This window comes from Hippoglossus hippoglossus, chromosome 15, assembly GCF_009819705.1.
Source record: "Hippoglossus hippoglossus isolate fHipHip1 chromosome 15, fHipHip1.pri, whole genome shotgun sequence".
NCBI classification, from domain to species: domain Eukaryota; kingdom Metazoa; phylum Chordata; class Actinopteri; order Pleuronectiformes; family Pleuronectidae; genus Hippoglossus; species Hippoglossus hippoglossus.
In genome coordinates, this window is record NC_047165.1 from 7,747,239 (window position 1) to 7,774,708 (window position 27,470).

At 43.6% G+C, this 27,470-nt stretch overlaps 2 protein-coding genes across 5 annotated transcripts; both read right to left on the reverse strand.

Annotated features, from left to right (window-relative positions):
- Positions 1-33: 33 nt before the first annotated feature.
- Positions 34-17,241, reverse strand: LOC117775153 (protein FAM13B-like). Of its 2 annotated transcripts, XM_034608057.1 has the most exons (21): positions 16,952-17,241; positions 16,375-16,576; positions 16,045-16,254; positions 15,509-15,689; positions 12,925-13,159; positions 12,035-12,156; positions 8,311-8,535; positions 8,059-8,167; positions 7,586-7,680; positions 6,946-7,003; positions 6,359-6,445; positions 4,869-5,076; positions 3,793-4,042; positions 3,395-3,527; positions 2,845-2,926; positions 2,374-2,597; positions 2,068-2,151; positions 1,815-1,919; positions 1,245-1,459; positions 978-1,079; positions 34-510 (listed from the first exon to the last, which is right to left on the reverse strand). In XM_034608057.1, the coding sequence occupies exons 1-21, from the start codon at positions 16,979-16,981 to the stop codon at positions 351-353; spliced, it is 3,117 nt and encodes a 1,038-aa protein (XP_034463948.1). In that variant the 5' UTR covers positions 16,982-17,241; the 3' UTR covers positions 34-350. The 2 variants fall into 2 exon arrangements, with proteins under 2 accessions (XP_034463948.1, XP_034463949.1); XM_034608058.1 differs by lacking the exon at positions 6,359-6,445.
- Positions 17,242-17,941: 700 nt separating this feature from the next.
- Positions 17,942-26,264, reverse strand: LOC117775154 (monocarboxylate transporter 9-like). Of its 3 annotated transcripts, none has more exons than XM_034608061.1 (6): positions 26,131-26,264; positions 24,607-24,864; positions 23,404-23,547; positions 21,973-22,068; positions 20,617-21,492; positions 17,942-20,385 (listed from the first exon to the last, which is right to left on the reverse strand). In XM_034608061.1, the coding sequence occupies exons 2-6, from the start codon at positions 24,803-24,805 to the stop codon at positions 20,201-20,203; spliced, it is 1,500 nt and encodes a 499-aa protein (XP_034463952.1). In that variant the 5' UTR covers positions 24,806-24,864; positions 26,131-26,264; the 3' UTR covers positions 17,942-20,200. The 3 variants fall into 3 exon arrangements, with proteins under 3 accessions (XP_034463952.1, XP_034463951.1, XP_034463950.1); XM_034608060.1 differs by lacking the exon at positions 26,131-26,264 and adding an exon at positions 25,566-25,886; XM_034608059.1 differs by lacking the exon at positions 26,131-26,264 and adding an exon at positions 24,958-25,119.
- Positions 26,265-27,470: the final 1,206 nt, after the last annotated feature.

Genomic DNA, 27,470 nt, shown 5'->3' on the forward strand with positions numbered 1-27,470 from the left:
CAAGAAAAAAAAAGGCAAAGTGCGATAGCTATACGTACGGTAATCTTAAAATAACTAATATGTAACTAACATCAAGTAGTTACAGCGCTTCATCTTTGATACGGACTAATGCTACATAAGATACACGTGCTACATCGGGTTTGTAACGAGATATGTCACGACATGATAAAGGATGTGTTGTTTTTGGGACGAAAAAAAACAACTCTGCAGTCGCCCAGAATTTCTGTCAGATTCTCTCCAGCTTCCATCACCGCTCTCCTCATGTAAAGTGCGTCCACATAATGAGCATGGCATGTAAAAAAAACAGACCAGGCCCACCAGCTTCTCAGATCTGATCCAGTCCTGTTAAGTTACATTAAAGTCCCACTGTGAGTCAACTCAACTGGTCTTGGTCTGGTTGAGTCCTGTTGTTTACTGAGCAGGGCCTCCAGTAGGCGGAGCTTCGCTTTGAGGTTCTTATACTGGCAGTACTCCTCCGCCATCTGTCCACGGTCCTCCTTCTGACAAGCCCTGTTCAAAACACACGGAGGAAAGACGATGCAAACAAAGGCAAAACTTCTTTTGTAGTTTCTTAACAACCTGCAGCAGCTTCCATAACTGGTTGATAGTCCCTATGTTGCCTTACTCAGATTGCTATGTACAGTGTGTATTGTATTCAAGATCTGACTGTATTTGCTTTGGACGACTAACATGTACAGTACAAAGGATGTGAACAGTCCAGAGCAAACGTCTTCTATCTCTTCGTCTCTTTCCTGAGCTCTCTGTGCTGTGTTAACGTTACGTAAGTGTGCATTACACTAACGTCGTACCACTGCGACGTTATTTCTTTTGTGGATGTTTTTTTTTCTTTGTTTTTCACACGGCGTTGTTGAAAACCAAATGTTCCAAGTTTATTAAAAGACAAAAATAAAATTCAAAAGCCAAGTAGTTTGGATGGAGCTGTGTGTGTGTGTGTTATTTGTGTGTGTCACTTTTACCTGCCAGTCTGCGCGTGGAAGTGGTTTTCAAACTCTCTGAGTGTTTTGTGAAGCCTCCGCTTCTCTGATCGAGCGACTCTGAGGTGATCCAGCAATTCTGATCTATACGAACAGAGAAATAAACAATTTATTATCATCTTTTTAATCATTATTTACAATTAAGGATGCAGTGGTGCATTTAATTCAAATATAACAAGTTAATTTGAGTTGGAAGATAAACTGGACATCCCACTGAAGAGCTGTTAGAGCTACATGCAGAATCCATACCTGGAAGCTTCGTGTAATGTTGCCATGGTGATGATCTGCGGCTGGAGACTCTTCGCCTCCTCCAGCGGAGACACCAGAGGCGTTTCGGACATTTCTAACGAAGGCGGCTGCAGCAATTCGTCTGAGGACGCACACCTGGGAGATTTAAGCCAATGTGGCGGCTGCCTGGGGCTTCGCTGTTTGGGATGACCTTCATCAGAGTCCTCCTCTTCTTCCTTTGTGCACACAGAACACAGGGGGGTTCATTTTCTCTCAAACACATACAGCAGTGTTAACAGTGCTCTGTTGTTACCCATTCTTAAGGAAAATATCTGAAAATGGTGAGTGACATTTATTCTCCATAAATATTAGTTCAATAATCAGCTGTCCATTGTTTCATAGAAGTTTAATGTAGCTCTTCTATCAGGCCATGAGGTGGCAGTAGAGTGACTCTGCCCTGGCCCTCAGAGGCCCAGCTCAGTTTTATCCTCATGGGTGAAAAACAGCAGGGTTGTGTACTTGTCAAGATGTTGTCCCTGTCTTAAAGAGCACTCTCCCTTATTCAGAATTCAGTATCAGATGGTTACTCACAATAGTCGTAATGACTGTCGAGGCTGCAGAAAAAAGCAGAAGCTGCTTGAGAAGACGGTATCGGTCGTAGAAAGGTTTCATAAGAGTCCGCTCCTGCTTTGTACTCTGACGACACAAACGAGACACAAACAGAAACCCCTTTGTTATTGGTGATAATACACAAATACAAAGAAAGATAAATCAGTCAGGACAGAGAGAAGAGAATCAAACTACTTAGGGTAAGAAATAAGAGATAAACACAGTTTGTTCTTACCGGTCGTCCGTGCAGACTCTCAAAGTAGAGCAAACACTTCTGCATGCTAGTTTTCTCCATGGTCATCTGGTAATGAGTCATCTCCTGCACAAGTAGGCAAAGGGAACATTGTAAACAGACCATCAATCAGTAAGAAAGTTTCAAAGATGATTGTGATGCTCTGTTTTGATGTGTTATATTGCAAAAGAATAAGCAAATGGTATTTTCATCCATCCAGGGTCAGTAACTCACAGTTTCTCCCTATCTCCGGTCAATTACAACAACAAACCCATGTAACAACAGGACGTTTCATTTCTTATTATCCACCTTAATGTGGTCCGGCAGGCGAAGCTCCCTCCGTCTCTCCTTCAGCCTGTTGGTTATCATGTTGACGGTTTCCTCCACGTTTGGCTTTGTGTTCCCGTTGTTGTTGAGCTGCTGCAGCTCCGTTCCTGTCAGTGCTGCCTCGCTCTGGTCTGTGTTGGTCCTGCGTGGTTTGAAACGTCCCCGTCCTCTCAGCCCGGCTTCTTCTGTTTGTCTCAGCTTTAGCTCTGAAGGGATAATCGGAGTTTAGAAAAAGAAATGACATGAAAACCTGTAACTTGAAAATCTAAAATGCGGAGGTGTGAACAACAAAAAAATATTTAGCATGTTTACAACTGCAAAATAGATTTCATCAAGTTACTGGTACAATACATATATTTGACATTGTTTTAATAGCACTTTTACAAACTCTAAGTCTGAAATACCGATGCAGTCATTAGGACTCGACTGTGTGTTTATGGTTATGTAACTGACCTTTAAGCTGCTTGCGAGTCTTGATGAGCTCCTTCATTAGTCTGGCCACCTCTGGATCTGCTGTCTTGTCATTATGAGCAGGCTGGAAAAGAAAATCATAAAAAAATCTCATCATGAAAAGTACAGCGGCTGTCTTGAGATCAGATTTCTTTAGTTAGTCCCTTGTTCTGGGTCTGCTCGGTTGTCATAACAGTCAATGGCTTGTGTGCCGCAGCAGTTTATCAACCAGTTGCCTGAGGATGACTTGTGTAACACACAGTAATTTTGTCCATGGACCAGCAGAGGGAGTAATTCACTATAGTATGCATGACGTGTTGGAGGTAAGCAGCAGCAGCATCATCTGTTAAGAACCTAAACATCATCATCACCAACAGTCAGGCATGGGATTAAAAAAACACGATAAATGAAACCCTCCATGGCTCTGAGAGCGCTGGTTATGTGTTTGGAAAAAAAACCCTTAGTTTTTAAATTCTAAAGGAAATAACTTCCAATCCAATCATGACTCAGGAGAATAAAACTGTCCAAGCAGCTCTGATTTCTCCCTCCTCACCTTATAGTGCCTCTCCTGTTCGAAACGCTCCTCAAAATGCCTGATCCTCCTCCTCAGGGTGTGGATGTGTCTGTTGAGCACGGAGATGGACACGGAGCCCTCGTCTGGCTCTGTGTGGATGCTGCAGCGAGCCCTGAGGACAGGAAAGGACACATCAGACCATTTGCATTCTTGACGTCCTGCATATTTATGCCTTATTATGAAATCAGGACTTTCTAAAACACATCCGAGTAACTCATTTCCTACCAAAGTAGCAAATCCTCTAATGTGTCACCTCATTAACACTCAGATTATTTACAAACTACATCCAAACATGCATCAAGAACATAAAAACTGAGACTATCCAAGCTGTGAGCCACTACTCCTGAATATAGCTGGTGAGGAAATGATCTTCTTACATGCGTATGTGTTGCGAGCACGGTGGAGAAGGGGCTGTCTCCGGGTCTAGGTTGTAACGCAGGCCGTGGCTGAGGTTGGGGCAGCGCGGCGAGGGAACGGGGCCGTCGGTCGTCGTAAAGCAAGACAGAAGTGGGCTGGTGTTGGGGCCCGTTGTGCTCGACAGGGTATCGTCTCCTGAGATGTCCTCAGAAAGAGTGGCAGTGGTGGGGACGGGACTGGACTCCGATGAATGAGGGGAAGGTGTCTGTACTGTAAGATAGAAAGCGAAAGGACAAAGTATGAACTGAAATCTTCTGCTAAGACAGATGGGACAACATGAGAGAAGGGAGATTGGAGAGAAAGGGTGGATGAGGTAGAACAGAAAACAAGAGGGAGTAGAGAAGGAAGTAGAATGAAAGAATAACAAACATCTCTTTCCTAAACAAGCTAAACATGTGACATCTTTCCTGGAATTCTTTATTAATTTGGTTTGTTACAAATACAGCTTCTTACCTATATAGTTAAAAAACACTGTTTTCTTGCAGTGTTTACTCAGATCAACCATGAGGAAATAAATGAGAGCAAGAAAAGAATCTACTTTGGTGTCTTGATATCAAAAACATTATATATTATGGAATATATGAACCTCTTCATTATGTCACTGGTGGCCGTACAGTGATGCAACAGTGACAGCATCGTACCTTCGTGTACTGTTACTCAACTTATCAAGAAAAGACACACCCAGCTTTGGGAAATGATGAAGCTCGCCACTCGCTGAAAAGCGATACTGACTGTTAATGAACATTTAGAAGGAATTACAGCAGCTTGGAAGATGCTCTGAATGAAAGATGACAAACGCTATAAATAAAGGTACTACTACAGCATGTACAGAGTATAGCTCTTGCACTAATGGACTGAAAGTACTCCACTGTGCGGTCCTTTGAGAACACAATGGCATAAATACATTTATGATATAGTGTCATTATGACTTTTATTTACTTTTTATTAAGGCGCAGGAGGTAAAATCTTAACAATCTTAACTCAAAACCTTAAGTATTATCAATTCTGTATATCATGATGTGTGCCATTGTCTTACCAGGCTGTGATAAGTCCACCGTGTTATAATCCTGAGCAGGTGGTGATGGTGGCAAGTGGAGGAACGGCTTGTGGCTCAAATACAGACTCTGCTCTTCAGGAGAAAAAGGCTGTTGCTCCGCAGGAAGGCTGTCCCCAACTTGGGGGTCTCCTGCCGCTGGCAGGGATCCCGAGTCAGCCTCCAGGGCTTGTAGCTTGAGAAAGGGGCTCTGGAAACAGAAGCAGAACATGGCTTCAGGGATGCAGACGGACAGGGAGAGGAGAAGTCAGGGAGATGTGTCGTCTTCAATGTTTCACACACTGCCCTGGAAGCTGGAGAAGTCCTGCAAAATCATTTTATTCTCTCATAGGAAAAGAAATAGTCTGGGTGGTCTCCTTGTCCTCTTGAGAAAGGTTGTAGTCAAAGCAGGGCTCTGCTTTTGGCTGAAGTACTGAGGACAAACTTGTAAAAAATATCTTTCAAAGCTCCCAGTCAGGTACAATCACTGATAGAAATGGTCAAATCCAGAAACAGACTCTCCTCTGCTGCAGCTCTCCTCAGGTCTCCGCCAGTCATCCAACCAGCTAAATGTATCCTGCTGAATTCAGCCAGTGAGTCAGATTCCGAACGTGCATCAGCATCCAGCGTGGGATCCCTAATAAGCGACACGCTTTCCTTTTAACGGTAAAGCTGTGAATCCCATCACCAGGTCGGTGTGTTTGTGGGTGTGTGGGTGTGTGAGCGTAGCTGCCCCCCCCTCAAAGAGAATCCCTACATCCACATGGTTTTTCCTCTGAATGGCATTCCCGGCACCTCAGCTACTAAACTGCCTCCACATGGATTATTCATCATGCTGAGGAGGAAGGGGGTCGGCGGGAATGCCGCTCCTGTCGGTGCGTGCGGTGTGGGCGTTTGCGCGAGGGAGGAGAGGTACTATATGACGAGGCGTTTCCACGGCAACGTTGTCAGACCGAGTCTGTTTGACAGAGCTGCAGGGAGTCACGTAGCCGTTTGCCTCGGTGTGTGAACGTGGATGTATATTTAATGAATTCTGACGATGAAATAAAGATTTCACTAAAAGCATCCTGATCTCAATGAGGAGGTTATAAAGCAGATTGTTTTTTTGTGTGCTCTGACATTCTCAGCATCATCATCATCATCATCACTATCATCATCATCATCATCAGCAGCAGCAGCAGCAGCAGCAGCAGATAAGGGCTTGGTTTCTCCTTTCTCACCCTCCTCGGCTGTTCATTCATAAAAAAAAAAGAAACTGCTTTGTGCGTCACACAGAGGAGGCGGAGGGAGTCAGGCTGCTATTACTGAAGCAAAACACCCACAGGCAGGCGAGCTACACCTACAGACACACATATAGGTGTGCACATAAACACACAGGCACACATCACGCACACAATCACCGGAGGTATCGATGGTCCTGTTGTCATAGATACACTAAACCTAAAGGTTTTAATTTGTGTATCTAAAAAAGACTGTGGGGAAGGAGAACTTACATCATGGCTGTTGTTCCTGCCTCTGCAATCATTGTGACTGTTAGAAGAACCACGACCTCCTCCTCCTCCTCCTCCTCCTCTTCTCCCCTGTAGGAGCAGACAGCCCTCATACTAGTATGTGTCACATCCACATATAGTGACACATAAATAAATTAAATACATTTTTATATATTTTTCACCAGTGAAGAGTTTGAATAGTTTCTTGAACAAAAGTCAACACAATTATATTTTCAAGTTTGACAAATTTAGCCCAGATTGGGAGTCATTGAAATTGTGGGTGTCTTTTGTTACTGCTAAATAAAACCATCAATTACTGTCTGTTCTGGTGTCTTCACTGTCAGCACCTGTTCTATGCTATAATTTTACACATCACTAAATTAGTTTTTTTGAATTCTAGTGAACTGACTGAACTCTCTCTCTCTGTCTCAGTGGTGGGTTTTAAGGTGCATTAGTGAATTGCATTTCACTAGTTTGCAAACCTAAGGCTACAAACTCTTCCCGTAACCTGGCTTTCACAGAACGATCCTCTCCGACCTGACTTTAAACAGTTGCTTTATGAAATGATTTGGAGCTTGCTGTTTGTTTACCTTCCAATCAGGCCCTTTGCTTTTGTCATCTGTCTTTGACTCGATGCAGCACAGCAGACTGAAAAACAAAATGATGTCAACAACATAAATACACAGTCCATATAACTGTGACACACAGTGTGCTTTATCTGTATTTAGTCAGCTGTGTGCTATATGTACCTTGAAGGCCAGACAGTCATCTGGCTCCACCGTTAAGGTTATGGCTTATTTATGTGAGACACTAATGAGGCACAACTGAGATGACCCGTCCTGTGGCTCATTGGAGGCAGCGCAAAAACAAAAACACCAGCACGCCACCATGCTAGGTCGACCCAGGCAAGCTAGCTCGGTCAGCCTGCACCACGTGGAACCCTGTGGCAGTCGGTGTTATTTGGACTGGAATCTTATCAAAACCATGACTGTGAGCAGCACATTGCTCCCATAACCTACTTCCCATTTGACTGCAGGGCTGAGACATGAGCTGATCCCAAACCACCAACATATCCCGTCTCACTAAAGTGCTTCAGTATTTATGCTTGTGTTTGAATCTTGGTAGAAATGTTTTGTTATTTAAATGTTTTACGATAATAACTGAGAACAAATGTTTGTAGAATCAACATTGTGATTGAATTTCGTCTTCATGTGGAAGCTTTCGTCTCACCTCTCTTTGTGCTGACTCTGCATTTGGGTTTTTCTCTGTGATCCATTGGCTATGCAGCAGTCGGAAACAGATGTCCTTCCTGGATTTGTAGAAGCCTGAAAAACAATTGAATCCATGATATATAACTTTTCAGTCATATAATAAAGGACTTTCCTCTTCACACATTATAAATATCATTGTGCAACACTCCACTCCACAGAATGTATTTATCAGCATATGTAGGAGGCGGCAAGTTACTGTACATCGTTTTCACCACACTTTACAGGTCTATAAATAAATGCGAAAGACCATAGAAACTGTTGATACTGAATGATATTAACACTCCGAATCGTGACTACTGGAGAGTTTAAAGGCAAAAGGAAGACTGGGAATAAAAACAAGAAATTAAAAGAGTAATTTAAAACAAAAACCCCAAAACAAGATGCAAAGACTACGAGACCTAATAAAGATAAAAGAAAATGAACACTGCACACCAGTGAACAGTCATCTCTAATGGGAGAGGACGGTGTCCGTCTGTCCTCGTCCTTGTTTCCTTCTGTCCTCTCTTTCTCTTTTGATGACGAGTTGAACGGTGAAAAGGTCCTGTTCAAGAAAAATAACACAATTTCAAGGAGTTCTTTAATGAAAACTGATTGTGCATTACAGTTTTGTGAATAGAGAAAACACATTTCTCAGTTTAGGGGGAAATATATCCTGTGTGTATGGCAAACAGCAAAGACACTCACCCCACTGTGGTACACATCAACTCTGATGAGGTCTCTTGAACCTTTTGAAAATGTCCCCTCTGGTGCAGATGGTGCTCTGGCCCTGGGTCAGCGAGGCGGAAGGGCACACAGCCTGCCCCTGTACTTTTCCCCTTCTCTTCCAGAGCCTGCCGGTCTGAAATCAGCCTCTGAATGTCAGCACTGACGTCAGAGCTGGTTTCACAACTCTGCATCAGAGTGTCAGCACTATGGAGGGACAGAGAGAGACAGAGGGTGAGGACAAGAAAAGATGAGGAGAAGATGAAAATAACAGTCTCTGTTGAGGCATCCTTTTTAAAGTATTAAAACAAGAACTCCTGTTCTGTAGCTATACGTTGATAATATCGTTAATAGGTGTTTTTGAATAATTCATGATATTTTTAAATAAAAGGATAATACATGGATTTTGCTCCAGATTCTCTGTGGCCCTGTTATCCAGAGGTCTTCGATCAAACACTCATTTGTAGAGATATTCCTGAAGAACAATAATGCTTCTTAAAACCAACCAGTGCAATTTCAGTCTACATCATTTCCCCCCCACACTCATATGAGGTCAGCATGATCTTTACTTTTGATCAATTCATCTTTGAGTCCATGTGACCGCTACAACTAAATCAGTAAAATATTAAACAAGTATGTAAAAACTGGCAGTAGCAGACCCATGTCGTGTTGGAGGGAATACACGCATGTAAAATCTATGACTGCAGATTTTAAGTGTATTACAAGGCTAACACGAGTTGTGTCCCACACTTAGTCCCTGAGAAAACTGTTGGCCTCTGCAGCAGGTGGGAAGAAAAAAAATGCATGACTCAGCAGAGCTTGATTTAATGCCACAGAGAGGCTCTAATGAGCTGCTCCCAGCAAAAACAAGCACAACTCATTTGCTGTGACGTGAACCAAAAGCCGCCCATCTGTCACGTATACTTGGGTAAAACGGTGTATGACTCCGGAGCTGTAACCTGCAGCCCGACGGGGTCAGTGCGGCAGCAGCAAGAAACTAATGACTGTTACTGCTACATTAATCAAAGAATGAGCCGAGCAGACGGCCGCTGCATGATAAACATGAATCACTTCTGTGCTTCGAGTCCCCCGTCCTCAAACATCTTTCATCTGAAGAGAGGCAAGGCAAGAGTGGCAGAAACAAACAAACTCGTAGGAAGCAGAAAAACTGCAGACGACCCTCAGCGTCATTAATGTTTATTCTCTCAGAGCAATGTAGACACGACACATTTTATTCTAAGACGCACAAATTAGTCAAAGCACAGATGCATTTGTTGGTGAACAAACCAGAGCAATGAGAATATAATTGTATTGCATTATTGACCCCGGCTGAGGAGCAACCACATTTCTGCTCTGGATCTACGACCACCGTGCACAAGTTCACTCACTTGTGGTGGAATGTAGACTCAACTCTGAGTGTCACTGATGCTGAAGCAGATAAGACCAGAAAACATCCTTTCCTGAAATGCCGAACCACACAGCATGTCTAACTACACGTGACAGTCAACAGCTCGCTGCATTGGAGGGACGCAGAACGCCAAACACGTGATGGTCAAGAGCACAAGTGACACCCGGAGGCAGAGAGCTGGCCATTCCCCTCACACATACACATATAAAATCCTCCTCTGCTCGATATTATTCCCTCTACACTCACAGTTTTTCCGTCTTATCACAAACACAGACCTGTACAGCCCTCGTTAAAGAAAGCTAATATTGACCTGCCAACTCTCTGACCTACTTTGAAAATGTCTTTCTTATCTAAGGTGTTGGAGGTAATTATTGCTTCTCAGGCTGACAGCTCTTACTGTATGAGTAGGTGTCAGAACTCTGCATAGCGCAGAGAGAGCCTTACTTTTAAGTGACAAATGACTTCCTTGCTGCACATTAAAGTGAAAGCTCCATTCTCATTGATAGATGAGTAGTAGATAGGTAGTAGATCCACACTCCATCCTTTTGACAGTATCCTGAAACTTAGTTAAAAGATCTCTATTTATTGTCCGAGCTCATTTCTGTCTAAATTTGTTTCAAGGGTCAACTTTGGATCCATTGTTTTCTTCATGGTCTTCATGGTCTTGCTGCTCTTCCACATCAGATGTTAGCTTACATCTAAAGGTGGTGTATCCAAAAGTGTCGGTGTTTATCAGGGAACTAGTGACTTCATTCATCTTTTTCTACACCTCACCAAAGTGTTGTTTTACAGGTGTGATGGGTGAGAACTCACGAGGCCTCAGCAGGAATGTTTCAGATCAGATGTTTTATGTTTTGTGTTCGGAGTTACCATCCTGTCTCCTACATGGAGATAAGATGAACCTTGAGAGAGTCTCCGCTCTCACCATGATAATGACGATCCTGACAAGAATTGCTGGGACCTTGACTTATCATCTGTCCCCTCCCATATGGTATAATACTGAGGTGCTTCTGTTGTTCTCTTGTGCAGCTGCCTGCATGTGAGACGTACACAGAATCCTCTCTGTCGACAGTTCTGTGAAGCAACAACAACTGAGGCTCTCAAATTTGACTCGTGAATTCACTACAAGATTTTTGATGTAAGACGATGCTACTACAGAGGGACGAACCTGATCCTGCACTGGACGACATGAGGAAACCGTTTAAGTGTCTGATGGACAAAAATAGCGATCTGGCAGGTGGGCAGCTGGTCTGAGTGTCCTGAATCAACATTAGCTGAGGAAATTAATACAGGGCCATGTCTGCTGTGCACAGACTTGGACGTCTACCAACCTTTTCCCATGTCAGCTGGGAAAGACACACACACACACAAACACACACGCTGCACATTTCAAGCCACCTGTTGGACAAGAAAAAACTGGCCCGCATCTACTGATGACTCATTTTCAAACTGACACGTGTGGGTGGTTTAATTACGGTCTGGCTAGTCCGACATCTGGCTGCCATATCATGCTGCAGCCTTGGAATATTTCTGTGACCTTATCTCACTTCACTTTAAGTCCACCACAATATTATCAGTAACCTACTTCATGCGTGTTTTCTGAATTCCACCAAGGACGGATCGTTGTCATTGCCCGTCTGCTTAAAATCACAACAAGAAATTGTTTATATATCTGTTAGCGTCATTAAGCAGATCTCTCATCCACAGAGGAAACACAAATTAAGACAGCAGACACACAAATACTCGCACACATGGCTAACTGCCACAAAATGAATCAGCGTGTAGCGAGCCTCAGAGTGCACATAGCCAACATGTCACATGCTCACTGGCAGCAGACGGAAACAGATAATATATCAATGTAATTTGATTCCTTTATAGCAGGCTCGTGGCAAACCACGCTCACGAGTTACAAATATATAATTGCCCGGTAACTTTGAAGTTCACCACAGGCAGATGACTGTCATTACGTTGATTCTGTCTGGGCGACCAATTTGTCATTATTCTACTTCTCTGCTCCATCCAGCAGGAAAACAGTGATGCCTTTTTCAGACACAAGCAACAGCTCTATTTCCTGTTGACTACTTGGGGGACACAGTTTGTGGAGCCAGATATGTAGCCACCAGTGTATATTACTTCAAAGTTTGTTCATGTCACAAACAGCACTGATGTCCTTTCATAAGATTCAGATTAGTTCCAGCACTATCTATAGCACCGATGAACAGCTCTAGTTTGTTCGAGGAAATGGGACCTGATCTGATTAACGTTAAAACAAAGTAACATCTATCCCCATGACAGTACCTTTTGAGTTGAGCTTGGACCCATACTGTTTGGTTAAGAGCACTCGTCGGTGAGACGGACGTGGCGTCTCGCTCCAATCGGTCCACGCTGCTCTGCTCTGAGTGACAGCTGCTGGGTCGGACCTACGGAGGACAACAGGAGTGAACAAACACAAAGCACTGTAGAGAGGCAATAAAAGCGTATTTGTGCATTATTTTTATTGACCTTTTTAAAAACCTCTTTTCATACTACACAGAACACATTTTGTCTTCACAGTCATACCAGTCAGAGAACGATGGAAAACCAGTAGGGACGGTGAAGCCTATTATAATTTATTACTTGTATGAATATATTGCGATTTAAAAAGCTTTTTTGATTCCCCTGCTGTATATATTATTAATTCCTAGTAACTCTAATATACTCAATCAATTTACAAAACCTGGAACCAGAAAAGTGGAAAGCGGTGGATTAACTAATTAAAACAGAATCTTATTCAGTTCATTTTTCTAAAAACTGTCACTTATCCATTACCATTTGATGAGCTATTTAGCAACTACTACAGGTCTGATGCCACTAATCAAATCATACCAAAAAATAATTGAACAGCCTGCAGCAACAATCCTACATTTAGTTTAAAGGTTTGAAAATCTTACTGTATATGGAAAGCAAGAGAAAAATGTCAAAACCTTTTTAAATGTGATTTCCTGAAGCTTTTTCCTAAATCTTCTAAAATAATTTGTGAGGGAACTGAAAGACTTTATAAATTCTTGGGCTTCTTGTATTACATGAGTTGAGTGACTGGAATAACCATGGCTACTATTTGTCAGTAAGTGCTAAGATTACTTACTGCATAATTCATGTAATTGAGAAGTGTGAAATTTCCACCAGAGGGAATTAAAAAAACTGTTCACCTTAAAGTGTGAGAGAGCGGAGAGAGTAGGAGGAGGTGGTGAGGAGGACGCGATCGAGGAGGAGGCGATCGAGTAGGAGGCGATGGAGGAGGAGGCGATGGAGGAGGAGGTGATGGAGGAGGCCAGAGTGTTCTCGGCTGGGACTGGAAGGAGAACGCTCTGATGCTGGAGAAGATGGAGCAACAGGGCATTACACACACTCTGCTCCTCCAGCATCCTGGGTCCTGCTGGAACACTGCAGGAAGAGGAGATGGGAGAGCAACAATGCAGTGTCACACATACAGCGCCATGTACTGTGTGTTCACAATGGTCCTCTGATAAGTGCTGCATCACAGATAATTGCAAAGGGTTCCATCTAGTGGCAGAACACAGCACAGGCATGAGATAAACTACTCAGACGGCAAATGGTGAAATAAAACCCCAAATACTTTTCTCTTATCAAAATAAAATAACAGTCAATTAAATGGAAAAAAGCAGGCAGGCAGGATAAGCTAATTAAGTTTCCCTTTTACGTGTGAAACTTCTACATGTCAGAGATATGTGGAGATTCTGGTCACAACACGTCTCTAAGCCCCACCTCCAAACAAAATGTCTGAGACTTCAAATGGAAGCAGCTATTTTTTACTGTTGGTACGTGATCGTATATTCTGCTGTTGTCGCTATCATCCATTCTGTTTTTTTATTTAGGTTGTGTCGCATGTATACATAGTAGGCACTGGTTGCCATAGCGAACACCCAGGGGAAGAGAATGTGAAAAATCGGGGTAAAAATAGATATCTGTTTGTTGTGAGGACAGGAGCAGTCACGTGGATTTCCTAACAAACACACTCACAAAGCCACAGGGAGATAGAAAGTGGCTTGGACATATATGCAGGAGTTATTTGGGGGGTACGTTGCCAAAGAACATGTCACGTGAAGAACATGTGCTACAGAGTTTCCCAAATACAGGCTGTGCTCAGGCAGCCTGCTCCACCCAGGTTGATTAAGAACCACTCAGGGAGATTACTTCACTTGAGGTAAATCTGTTGCGTGCAGTAACCAATTATATGTTTCTTTGTGCCCTACTGCTTAGCTAGTATTTACTTTATACAGACTACTACTATCCTCCATATCAGGCCTTTAAGTTTTCACTGTCTCTATTTATATAGCACTTTTGTAGTTTTGATAACCTCTCAAAGCGCTTTACAGTACATTCATACATTCATACATTCATACAGTGCACCTGTGTGCTGCCCTTTCTCTATTATACATCACTCACACAATGCAATGTAATTTGGGGTTCAGTATCTTGCCCAAGGACAGTTCCCCACCTGGGGAACGAGGGAGACTGGGGTCGAACCACCAACCTTCTGGTAAGTGGGTGACCCGCCCTACCACCTGAGCTGCCCCAATCAGAAAACTAACTTGGGCAACACTCTCCCCATCTAAACTGCATGAGTCCTCCAGCATCCTGCATCGACCTCTCACCCACGACCACAACAAATTCTCAACCTGTGTGAACTTTTTGAAATATTAGTAATAGCAAAAAATAGAGCCAATATGTGCCTAGACATACCTATGCCTATTGTTTGGCACAAAATAGCAGCTTTTTTTTAGCTTGATACTTTGGCATATATTTATCTCTTAATCACTCTTCATTCAAATGATTATACCGTTCCTTTCCTGCCCTGTTTGTTATGTGAAACCAACGGCAGAAAGCACACGACATTCCCTGACCCCAAGCCTTTGATACCAACTCAACAGCCAGCAACCAACTCTTCTTCCTCCAGCTATGATCGTCTGACATTTTGCCAACATGTGCCGAACTTCACAGTGTGACTAATTCCACATTGCACTGACATGCCTTTATCTTTCACAGGGAAACAACTCTATAGACATATTGTAGATGAGACTCTTGGGAGAATAAGAGTGAAAGCCTGCTGTTTATATCTCTTTGATATTGTAATGTCTTGACCTACGCTGTAATGAATGTTGCGAAATGCCGCAATATAAATGAAATTGAATTATATTGAATGAATGTAATGAGTCTTTTCCTCAGTGGCAGCGACTTACAAGTCTGATAAGTATGAGTCTTTCCCCGGAGAGATTGTATTTGTTTACAGTGACGTCAACGTTCTATAAACAAGAAACGACTAGAAAGAAAAAACGACTGTGATATGTTTGTCTTTCTGAGTGTCATGCTCTCCGTTATCAAACCATGATCCACAACCATTTCCTTGAAGGGACGAACCCGACTCCACCCCAACTTAGTGGAAAATGGAGCAGACACAAAACCACAGAGGCTGATGAACTGGGCCTGACATGTAAAACGCTGCTCTCTCGTGACAATCAGACAAAGCAGTGTTGCTGTTGATCATACTAAGAATCTCTAGGTGTATCACTCACTACAGCAAAACCGGTGTGAAAACCATCAATTAAAAATGTCTAGACAGGGGAACAGTCTTTTGTAAATTGCACAGTGACAAGTTACCCCTCAGTTTTCAGGTCAGAACGTATCCTGAATATACTGATTTGTTTAGAGCAGCCTTGTGTCCTAACAGTGGTTTGAATAGGATTTGAATGAGACATTACAACAGCAACTTACTGAAATATACAAGGCCCAAAGATGGTTGCCAGGTTTTCCACGGGCATGTGATTTGTTTGGCTGTGAGCAGCCACTCTGGACAGGAAGCGGATGAGGTAAGACAAAATAATGAGGTTGTCGGCAGGGAGGTGGCGAAGTTTCCCCATCAGAGACTGGTTCAATTCTGCCTCTTCTGCATATCCTGAAAATAAGCAAAAACATAAAAACACTATTTATCAACCCACACTTCCATCAATGTCTAAGAATCCTCAGCGTCAATGGATATTCAGCATGTAACCAAATTTATATTGCATTTGTTGGTATTTGAGCCCATATGTCCCCTGAGAATTGCAATTTTGCACATATGAGCATGTGAGAAAAATTTAAAAAAGCTGTTGCTGATGGACCTTGAATAAGTCTTGTTTATTATTTTCTTATTGAACATACAGGGTGTGAACACAGGGTACATTAGCGTAAGAGACATGGCGTTTTTTGGCTTTAAACACATACAGATCATGAAATCTGACCCTGACAACGCCAGCATGATTTCCTCGTACCTGAAAGGCTCAGGAGGAGCTGTTGGCGCTGGGGTTCGGGCACCACGGGGGTGGGCAGCTCCCGGAGGAAGAGTTTGAGTAGCGAGGCCACAGTGGGGACATCAGCCTCTTCCTCCAGGCCCACTCGCTCTCCATGGTCCCACAGCTGCCTCAGCTGCCTGGTCCGCGCCACCGAGCTACACAGACGAAACAAACCCCTGTGATGCAGTCCTGTGATGAGAACACAAGTATCCTCCATCAGTGCACAAGCATGGGATGTGTGAGTATTTATTAGGATTGGAGAAGGCAACAGAGATGTATAGGATGAAAGAAAGGATGTGCCTGTGTTACCATTCCTCTCCAGAAACTCCACCATGTCTCTTAACACCAGGGGCACTCCACAGACCATCTGCCCTTCCTCCCTCAGCGTTTCCAAGGCAACACCAAACACACAGCTGGCGGCCACTTCAGGCTCTAAGTCCAGGGTGGGAGCAGGGAGCTGCGGGTTGACCTTAGCGCTGGGCCTCAGGATCCTCACCGAAGACGGGTCGTTCTGTGAGGAAACAGGACGCGCAGGGGTTAACTCCAATGGAGGAATTAAATTAGTTTATCTTGTTTAGATAATTGGTTGCTCGGTTATTAAATTAGTTCATCCTGGATGTTGGCGATGACCCATTTCACGATGCTTTAGAAAGCAAAAACAGCACAGGACACAATTAATTCCACATTTTTTGGATCGAAATGACATAAAATTCAATGTAAATTCAGCTTTTACACTTAGTGGCATAACACGAACTAACTTATAGCGTCACGTTTCTGCGTAAAACCAGCACTTTTCTTTATTTACGTGGAGCCACTTGCTAATAAAACAGCGACACTAGCAGCTGAACACACATCAGAGTAACGAGATAACAACAGACAAACTCACACACAGCGCCACCGACGCCCTCGCTCCCATGTTTCAGCTCGGACCGTGACATCTCTCCATTTTTCCCCCCCTTGGCAGACGTGTTGTTTCCCTCCTCCGCACGACGATCCCGCCTCTCAAACTATCCCGAAGTCCCGCAACCGGAGAAGGGAATGGCCGCCTCGGTCCCAACACCACCCGACTCCCGCCGCCTCACGGTTCGTCAGAATCCCGTTATCCCGGTAACACAGCGGAGCGTCGCTAGCAAGAAGCTCCCGCAGCGTTAGCTCCCTGACAGTTGTTTACGTTGCTAGTCACGTGACAGGTGCGTAGCCATGGCGACCAGAGGCGGGGTTGCCAGGGGGAAATGAAAGCAGGAAGATGCTAAAACTGAAAGTTCGCGTTTAACGTAATGTGTATGAATACTTCCTGTATTTCACCAGGACACAACCTCAAGGTATGTCTTTAAATCAATGGCCTTTACTTCTTCGTCTTTTTGTTTATTGCTCTATGTTTCCTCGATCATTTTCCATAACTTTTAAATTATGTTGTAATATTTGAATCTGCTGTCCTTGATTTTGAATTGTATCTTTGATTTAAAGGCCATTGTATCCATTTGCTTCTTCTCATTCTTTGATTTTTCTTTTTTAGAAAGGTGCTATATACATTAAGTTATAACAACAACAATAATAAGTGTTTTTCTTATTATTATGATTAATAGATCAATCAAATTGTATTTGTATAGCCCATATTCACAAGTCACACTTTGTCTCACAGGAGTTAATATGATGTGACATCCTCTGTCCTTTAACAAGAGTAAGGAAAAACTACTAAAAAAGAGCTTGTTGCAAACTAAATACTTGCACACCTGTGTGGAGATATACTGTATGTATGTTTTAATTATATTTATGATATATGATATAAGAATATATATTTGATATATTTTCAACAAATGTTGAAAGCTGTTTTTTACCTTTCATTTACAATTTCAAATGTAGACTCCATCATAAATATACCAACATCTCAACTTCTTTAATCCAAATATATTGTATTGGCACTTTATAAACGAAATAATAAATCAGAAATACATACATAAATATTGTAATACTGGCATAAAAAATAAGAGTAGCTAAAAGGTGACAACAAACCATACTGTCACTTTTAGATCAGTACTAATTGTACCTCATCAGCACACTGTGAGTATCCTCTACACAAAGAACACAAAGAAAACACTAAAGTCTGAAACTATCAAAACGACATTTGCAGTTGTGTATTTAACAGCATTTGAGTGATTCTCAAAGTGTGTTGCAACATATTCATTACAATTGTCACACTAATCCTCTTTCAACTTTAAAATAAAAAAAATTACAGCTCTATGGCCAGTTTTGTGCATACAAAAGTCACTAGCATGTGGGACTTCACAAATTAGTGCTAGTACAAAAGTTTATCAAACAATGCACCCTCACGCCTGTGCACGTAGGAGGGTGTGCATGTGCAAACACATACACACACAACACACACATTAACATATACATATATACGTATACACGTACACAACATGATGAAAAGGACCAGCCAGGTCAAAACGAATGCCAGCAGAGATCATGATAAACATGCCACAGAGAATCAACATGCTCATGACGTTGGAAATACAGTACGACCTCTTCAGTGTGTTTACATGTTTTTGAATCAGCATCTTAAAAAGGCTCTGTATGATCCATAAACACGAGGTATGTTGAACTCAAACAATTAAAAAAGGTAAAAATTGAGTCAATGCACTTGAAAACCAAAATTATCTTTAAAGCAAGGCTTTTGTATTGTTCCAACAGGCATTATGTGTTGACAGGCATTGACTATAATTGATGCTTTGGTAAGATACATAGTGGTGTTTTAAAGATATAGTTGTATATATTTAAACCAAAATACAAAACAAAAGGTGTGTTGCTATAATTACGATTATCATAAAAAAAGACTCCCTCCTTCATTCCGATCCCTGTATTGTCTGTTCAAGTCAGATTCCTGGGAGATTTTTGTGCATTTGCAGAGCGATTCTCACTGTGACAAATGAACCGCAGCATTAAGTTAACCGCTGATTTTACAGATGTCTCCCTACCCAGTTTCCCATGAACAAGAACATGTCTTTTTTTAGCTCTGCAGTTAAGTGATAGCCACTGTTTGTATTAACAAAGTGTAGAATTTGGGAGTTGAACAATATTGCTCAGTTTGCCTCGTAAAATGAGGCAACATTAAAAAAAGGATTATCAACACGGACACCAGAGTCAAATCTTTAAAACCAGACACCATCTTGCAATGGGAGCTCACCAGTTCAAACCCATGAGTACTCAGAAGTTATTATTATTATTACATCATTACTTCTCAGTACTCATGGCTCAGACCCATACACAGTATATAAGGAAGGACAACATGACAGATCCTCAAAAGGGAAGCCAAAGTGTCTGGCTGCAGTATAGGTCATAAACCCCAGCTCCTCCGTGTTAGTGGATGGGACATGTACCAAACAAAAAGTCAAAGTGCATGTTAAATACAGTTTCTGTTGTTTTAGGTAGTTCTTATCACACTGATGTTTTCTCAAGAGTTAATCCTCCTTGTAAGTTTGATTTTAATTAGATATTTGATGCTATAAAAACAGGGAGACAGCTAAGACCGTCTCGCAATCGGTTGAACGTGTGTATCGGCGGGACCTCACTACAGCTCCATACCCTGATCACCTCTGTGCAGACTCTGGCCCCAAATGTGCCACATGGCAGAGTTCGAAGGGTTCTAGGACATTTTGGCTTAATTTCTGAATAATGGGACATGCCGTCCATCTTACACACAGTCTACAGTCAGACCACACCTAACTTTGAACTCAGCCTTCATTTTGATCACAACCATAAACCTGTCAATCTTTGTGTCTGTATCTTTCACAGTTGCCAAAGTATGCCAAACTGCCGCTGTGGTACAGTGGGTGCAGTACTCCACCACATTTTGCTATGTTGTCCAACACGAAGACACACAGGGTGAAAATAAAACTAGCCCTGTTGGTTGGTAAAGATCTCCAGTAAAATTGATTGAACCTGAGAAATGCAGGCAAAGTGCAGAAGAAAGGCCTGAATTTCAAAACCTCTGCAACTTAATTTGGTAAATTAGTTTACAAGAGGGGAACCCCTATATACTCAAAGAAAAATTCTGCTACAGGTGGTTTAGGTACAGTGGACAATTGTTTGGCAGTAGGGATAAGATGTGAGTCCTTATGAGAGAAGGTCATATTCAGGCTACAGAGGCAACTTTGTCACAGTTGCTGGTGTAATGGACGTCTGGTCTGTCGTTGTCAGTGTGCTTCCTGTTCCAGCAGGGAAGGGTGAGCAGAGTGAGAATGAATCCTCCCAGCACCACACAGCTCCCACTAAAGTAGAACGCCAAATCATATGACTGTGTCCAGTCAAAGAACCACCCTGGGAGGAGATGAGAAAAACAGACAGGAGCTTGGTCAGCAGAGATTCCTGGCAGATGCAGCAGTCAGCTAAATGACAAACCGCCTGACTGTCTGATTTAACATTAAGATTTTTGAAAAATCTCTAAAAACATGACTAGGTTTATTTCTGCACAAGTAAAAAAAAATACATGCACCTAGAATCACTAGTTTATCAGTATTTAGAAATGTAAATAAAGACAAGATCTTTTACCTACAACCGGGGGTCCAAGCATGATCCCGAGTCCGCCGAAGAACATGAGGATGCCGTGTGCTTGGGTTAGTCTGTCCAAGCCCACAATCTTTGTGGTGATGTAGGAGGTGAGAGACCAGTTTCCAGAGAAGAAACCCAACACAGCAGACAGGATCTGCAGTCCCATGTAAGTCTTAGTGAGAGGTAGAAGGAGCAGCGTCACACCGCCTGCGAACATCGTGAAGGCATACAGATAAATGCTGTTGATCCACCGGATGTCCACCAGCCCACCGAGCACTAGTTTACCCACACACGTGGCGATGGCCCCTATTGATACCAGAGGAATGACGCTAACTTCTTCAATGAGTCCCTCAGTCTGCGCAACATCCTCTATAAAGAGCACAGGAGGGAACGACCCCAGGCTGAACAAGAACACAGCGAAACAGAATGCCACCATGGCTTGGTCCTGTAGGATCTCATACATGGAGTGCATGTACCTGGAGTACGCCTGCTGCTTCTTCTTGATGACTTTCATGATGGCCCACCCAGACAGGAAGCTGCCTGTCTTCTCCGTCTGGATGGCCACATCCTTGCCATCGACGGTGATGAGCATCTCCTTCACTGTCAGACTTTTCTCTGGACTGGTCACGGTGGAGCCTGCGGTGATCTGCAGGTCATTCACCTGGGGCTTCTCGAAGAGCTGCTCCTCCGTGTTGCGCTCCAGGGCGGCTTTCTGTCTGAGGTAGTACCCCGGCATGTAAAGAGGCCTCATGAAGCCGGCGCATGCCATGAGGTTTAGTGCTAAAGCACCGATGATGAGCAGGCAGCCGTCCAGGCCGTACAGTGCAATCAGCTCATTCTGAGCGGTGGCATAGATGAACGCTCCAATACTTGTGCCTGGGTGAGGTAGGGGAAGACAGAAATGTTTTGTTTGTGCAAGAAAGTCAGAGACTAATCAATACTAATCAATTATGTGTAGATTTTTAAATGACTGCAGCACTATTCAAGTTATTCTGATGCCATGAAAAAATAATACAATCCTGGAAAACTTTTTACATCACTGCAGCAAGGCAATTAGTTAAAGCACTGGAGGTCAGCAAGATTTAATGGGAAGTTTATTACACTTAAATATTCAGACAGTGACAAAGCTAAATAGTTCAGGATTTACAATGGACTGAATAAACTTTAGAAATAAACTTAGGTTCCAGAATGTGAATTCAAATTTTACAAATTATAACTATACAAGTTTTGATTCACAGCTCAACAAAACCTGGTAACTGGCCACACTGGGTTTGCTTCTCTACAGATGTTTTCCTTTGCTTCAAAACGCTCCCTATGGCTCATGCACAAACAAAGTACTGGTGTGCACAGCAGTACCTGTGGTGACGATCCCAAGGGCGAGGCCGCGTCTTTTGTCAAAATACTGACAGGTGATTGTCAACGTGGCAGCATAGACCAGACCACAACCCAGGCCTTTGGCAGGAGAGAGGACAAAGACACACAGAAGGAGAATTTCCATTAGGCTGGATGAAAGGGCAAAATACTTTTCGGTTGAATACAAAACCGGGGGGGGGGGGGGCACATATATCTATTCCTGTCACATCACAGCAAGGAGGTTCTGAGTTTGAACTTGAACCTGAACCTGAAATGTTCTTTCTAGGAATTCCGCCTAAGTCATAAGACAGGTTAGGTTAAATTGGTGACTCTAAATAAGTGTCAACATGACTGAGAATGACTGGTGACCTATCCAGGGTTTCACCCTCAGCTCGGACTGACCCTTCAAATGATGAGCAGTAAAACTAGGAGGTAAGTGGATTTAAGGATGTTTCGCTACTAAGATGCAGCAAAACAAGACTGTGCTCGCTGTTGTTCGATGTATGGAGTCAAGGAATCATCACAACCATGAATGTACAATGAGTGTGAACCTCCAAGTTCAGAGGGCGGTGCGCTCAAGGTGTCAACAAGCGGCAGTAAACAAGCGGCACGTGCATGCACGGTCACAGCCATCATCTAAGGGCATCTCTAAAAATAAATGTCTGTCTTCAAATATGCATGGCCTCCCCTCTCTCTCTCTCTCCAGTGCTGCATGTGCCAAAGACCTTCCTGACTGTGAAGGGGTTCAGCAGGATTAAGCATGACTGAGCTTTGGTGTCACTTAATGCAGGAGAACAGGTGGTGCTGGGCCCACGCAGAAAGACTGGTGAAGGTGCAAAGGCAATAAAGGGTCACATTGGGATCGAGTAATCTGTAACAGCGTTAATATCTATGAACATATTACATATGGTCTGGATCTGGATAATGATCCAGATTTTATGAATCAAAATAAGTATGTGTAGGGGGGGGTGACCTTTACTCCGTACAGTAACAATATTCCTCTAAAATACTTCAGAGAATTGATATTTAAGCATTTTACAGAAAACCTATGTGTACGGTGATTATATATCTGATCTCAATAAGGAAAAAAAGGGTGAGGGTTAGGGTTAGGGGTCCAACCCTAACCCTTGGAGCAGATCCATATAAATGGGTGGATACAGGATTTTGTTATTTTCTTTAAGGGTGTGGTGTTTTTTTTGTCGACAACAATAGTCATTAACTTTGTAGTTAGATAATAATTGGACTTGGCATGTCAACGAGCTTGTTTTACATGATTATACAATGTGTTATGAAATTTTCAAATGTTCAAGAGATAAGAGGCTTAGTTAAGTCCCATGACCAAAGCAACTTAGAACACTTTATTAGCGTTAGCTTTGCAGTTCATTTACATTACTGTATAGTATAAATACACACAGGAATCAAATGGTTCCTTACCAACAACAATCCCATAGGAGAAGATGAGGAACTGCACGTTGGGAGCAAAGGCACTGAGCATCAGGCCACCTGCCACCATTACGCCACTGAAGATGGTCACGGGACGAGCCCCGAAGTTGTCCACACATGCACTGCATATGGGACCTGAGGAAGAGTAGAGAGGACAAAACAGAGGGTCAGACAGTAGAAGAGCTAGAAGGAGACGGTGAGGGACAGAGGAGCCAAAAATACTGAGAGAAGAAACAACGTGGTGATAGCTTCTGTCTGGAAAAACAGAGTTTGTGAGGAAATCAAACCCCCGTCTCACCAAGCACTGCTGAGTCTGACCATGACACCGTCACACCACATTAGGTTCAAAGTGGCAGCCTGACAGAGGTGTCGCAGCATCACCGAAGAGGATGAGAGGACCGGTGTTCATCCTCAACTCTTTGTTTACCCGTTAGTCTCCCCTTTGACTCACTTTCAATTTGATAAAACACCAACTTATTCCTTCCTGCCTGTTGGCATCTCGTATATTGCAGCTGCCTGACAGCTAGAACACATGTCCAGGACTTAGCCAGGTCTGAGGCTAAATCTGTCCAGTCATCAGAGACTCGCTGAAGGATGACATGTTCCTACTTGTTTTCAAAGTCCAGCTTTAACAACGCGGCCAAACCTTTAGACTCGTAGATCAGGTTCAAGTAAGTTTCTACACGCTGCCACGCAATCCGTCTTCCTTTTCCTCCCTCTGGGGTTAGATTAAGGGCTAAGTGATCCTCCTACATTCCTAGTGTGGATGACTTGCACTTGCATCACTCTGTTAGAAAATCAATAACAGCAACGCAGCTCAACTGAGTGCCAGTCTTTATGATGGCAGTGGCATTTCTTCTCCTCCATCATGTTGAAACGTTAAAGTAAAAAGGACTCTCTAACACCTGTCGCTATGGTAAATAGATCCCATGACGACAGCTTGATTGCAGTCATGGTTTTTGACTTGGCACATTTATCGTATCTGCTTTGTTATCAATGGCATTATGTATCATCGTGAAGGAAATAGTAGGAGGTGACGTGTAAAGGTGAGTGTTTATTGCTTGGTTCTTTTAGCCATATAAACAGATACAATATCTCTTCCTCAATCCTTCATGTCAGCAGATATATTCCCCATAATGATATATAATGCCAAAATATCGGTACAGATGCATTATTACAGTGTATAATACTCACTGGCTATTAGTCCCACTCCACCCACGAGGGAGCCCACCCAGGCCGTCATGCCCTTGCCCTCCTGGTAGGCGTGCAGCCACTCAGGGTAGAGAACGCCCACTGACTGGGGTGATCCATAGGCCAGGAGCTGGGCCATTAAAGAGGCCACAACGATGGCCCATCCCCAGCCTCCGTCCAGCACTTTAGCGGATGGAGCCATGGTGCTGAATTCACTGCTGCCCTCTGGGATCTGCTGCAGCTCGGACGGAGCAGGGGTTCCTGGGAACGGCACACAAAACACAGAAATAAGGATGAGAGCCAGATAATTGAAAAGATGATACAAACGGTCCATTTCCAGCACACAGCACTTACACAGAGCCTCTGTGTGGTGAAGGCTGCTGCCGAGCATGGCCTGGCCAAACAGGCAGGTCACCTGTGTGAGGTCCTGATCACAACAGTGACTGCAACTAAGATCCAGCCTGCTGCCCCTTTTTGTTCCTTTCTCTAGAACCACACCTTGGAGGAGGAGAAACTAAAGAACCTGCACTGCCTGGTGTGTGTGTCCCCCCCCCCCCCCCTCCCCTCCCACACCGGGCACCCTGAACACACATGGGAAAGGCCTGTCTCCTGTGCCGACCTAAGTTTTTCAGACCTCTTCCATGAATAATTTGTAGACCACAGCAACTTCATACATCACTGCAGCAGCATTTCTTTGAGAATGTGAGAAAAGAAAAGCTGGCGCAGAGCTCTGCACATTTCACGTGTTTGCTTGTAAATCAGGTTTACTTCAATGTTCCAGCGCATTACAAAAACCCAACGATGACAGCTGAGGAAAATCATGGAATGCCCACGGCTGGAAAATAATGTCATCTCTATGTTCACCACCAACACTAACCGTGTTGTCATCATAACACCGCGTTACTTTCATGCAAACACACGCATATTGTGCTCGTTCCGTTAGAAACACAGGATGCACTCACCTCAGCATCTACACAAACAGCAGCAGCAGCAGGCGCCTGCACAGCTGCGCGCTCCACAGGAACTTTCCATGCAGGAGCGTTCACCGAATAAAACCCCTTCTTACAGGATCCCCCGCTAATCACGCAAACGAGAACGCATCGTCCGCGGATGCTGCTCCACCTGAGCCTCCGTGTGAGCCGCGGTGCGTGTGCGAGGAAAGGACCGAATAGCAACAATGCGCATTGTGCATCAGTCCGCTTTGGTAAGATGGCACGAAACCGGTTCAAAGCTGTTCCTGCTGGTCCAGCAGCAGCAGTCGGGAGGAAGAGCGCCGCTTCCTCCTGCTCGTCCGGGAGCGAACAGCTGACTGAGGAGCGGCAAGGCACGGCGCGGCGCGGCACGGCACGGAGCGGAGCGGATGCGCTCAGAGATGCGGCGGCGCAGCTTTCCGGGTCAAACTGTGCAAGGATGTGCGTCTAATAATGTTAAGGGATAAGAAAAACTTAACGAGGAGCGTGCACACACACACACACACACACACACTCACTCACTCACGCACATGCACAAACACACAAAACTGTTTACCTGATAGGTGTCCAAATCAGAAAAAAGCATAAATGTACATGAGAAATTATATCAACTTATTACAAAAATGAACATGATCTGTTTTATTAGCTCGCCTAAAAGATGTGCTGCAAGTTGTGGGTCCATGTGCTGTGTGTGTGTGTGTGTGTGTGTGTGTGGAGCCACATCTCTCCAGGAAACTGTTAATATTGCCACCAGGCCAGTCTGAACCGGTTGATGGATGGGAATAACAACACCACCGTGCACCAGCAGGGCGCAGCTGCCTGGGCTCCTCTCCCCCATGATTAAAGACGTACATGCACAAACCCCCCCCCAGAGTCCAAATCCTTCTCAGCCGTTCACGTGACTCCAACACATCAATGTTGATTAAAACTCGAGGAAGTTCAGAGCAAAACAGGAAGTGGCAGCAACGTTTCGAAAAGAGCCAGGCCGACACAATGAGTTAAAAATAAACCAAAAGGGGGAAATCCTGCAGAGACTGGAGGGAGAAACAGACACTTGGTGTTGAGAGTGTTACACAAATAACTAGAAATGCAGTTGACATGTGTGAGGCTGTAAAGAGTAGGGTTCCACAGTGGGGGGGAATAAATGAAACACAGGTGACTTATAGACCTAGAACTCGTAATTTATTAAGGCCATTTATCCACTTTCTCATTTTCTAAAGGTCTAAATAACTTAGTGGCATTTTATTGGCTCCAACTTCACATGTTTCTACTTGAACACACAGGAATAGACACGTTATATTATTACTTACATTGTAATGTGTTGTTTTTGCATTTATTCACAGATGCGTTTGTTGATTTCATGCATTCACATAGCGAGAGACACACTCCTTCTTCTTCTTAACCACACCGCAGCAGCAGCAGCATCAAAATGACCCCCCCATGTTACCGTGCAGCCTTTCTCGTGACCTGCATGTCAGTCACAATGTGGAGCAGAGTTAATGGAAAGAAGAACCCAAAAGAAAGGTGGAAACAAAAGATGAAAGCACAGGGAGCAGAGCTAGAGAGAGCGGGGGAGGGATGAGGAGAGCAGGACCACATTTCAACCTGGTTTTCGCACTGAATGACCCGAAAACTCTTCAGAAACTTTGATGCCTTTTCCCATAGCTGAGGTCTGCAGCCAGAAAGGGTCTTACAGAAAAGATTTGGCTCCTTAATCCCCCCTCTGCCTGGAAAAACGAGGTGAAAAAAGAACAAGTGAGGCCCAGTTAATTGTACTCTACACTGGCATTACATTGACATGTTGTGCCAGACCAGTTTGAACCAGAAACAGTGCATGTAGGGGACAGTGTGTGTGTGTGTGTGAATCTGAGGGGTGGGGGGGTGGATAGTTACACA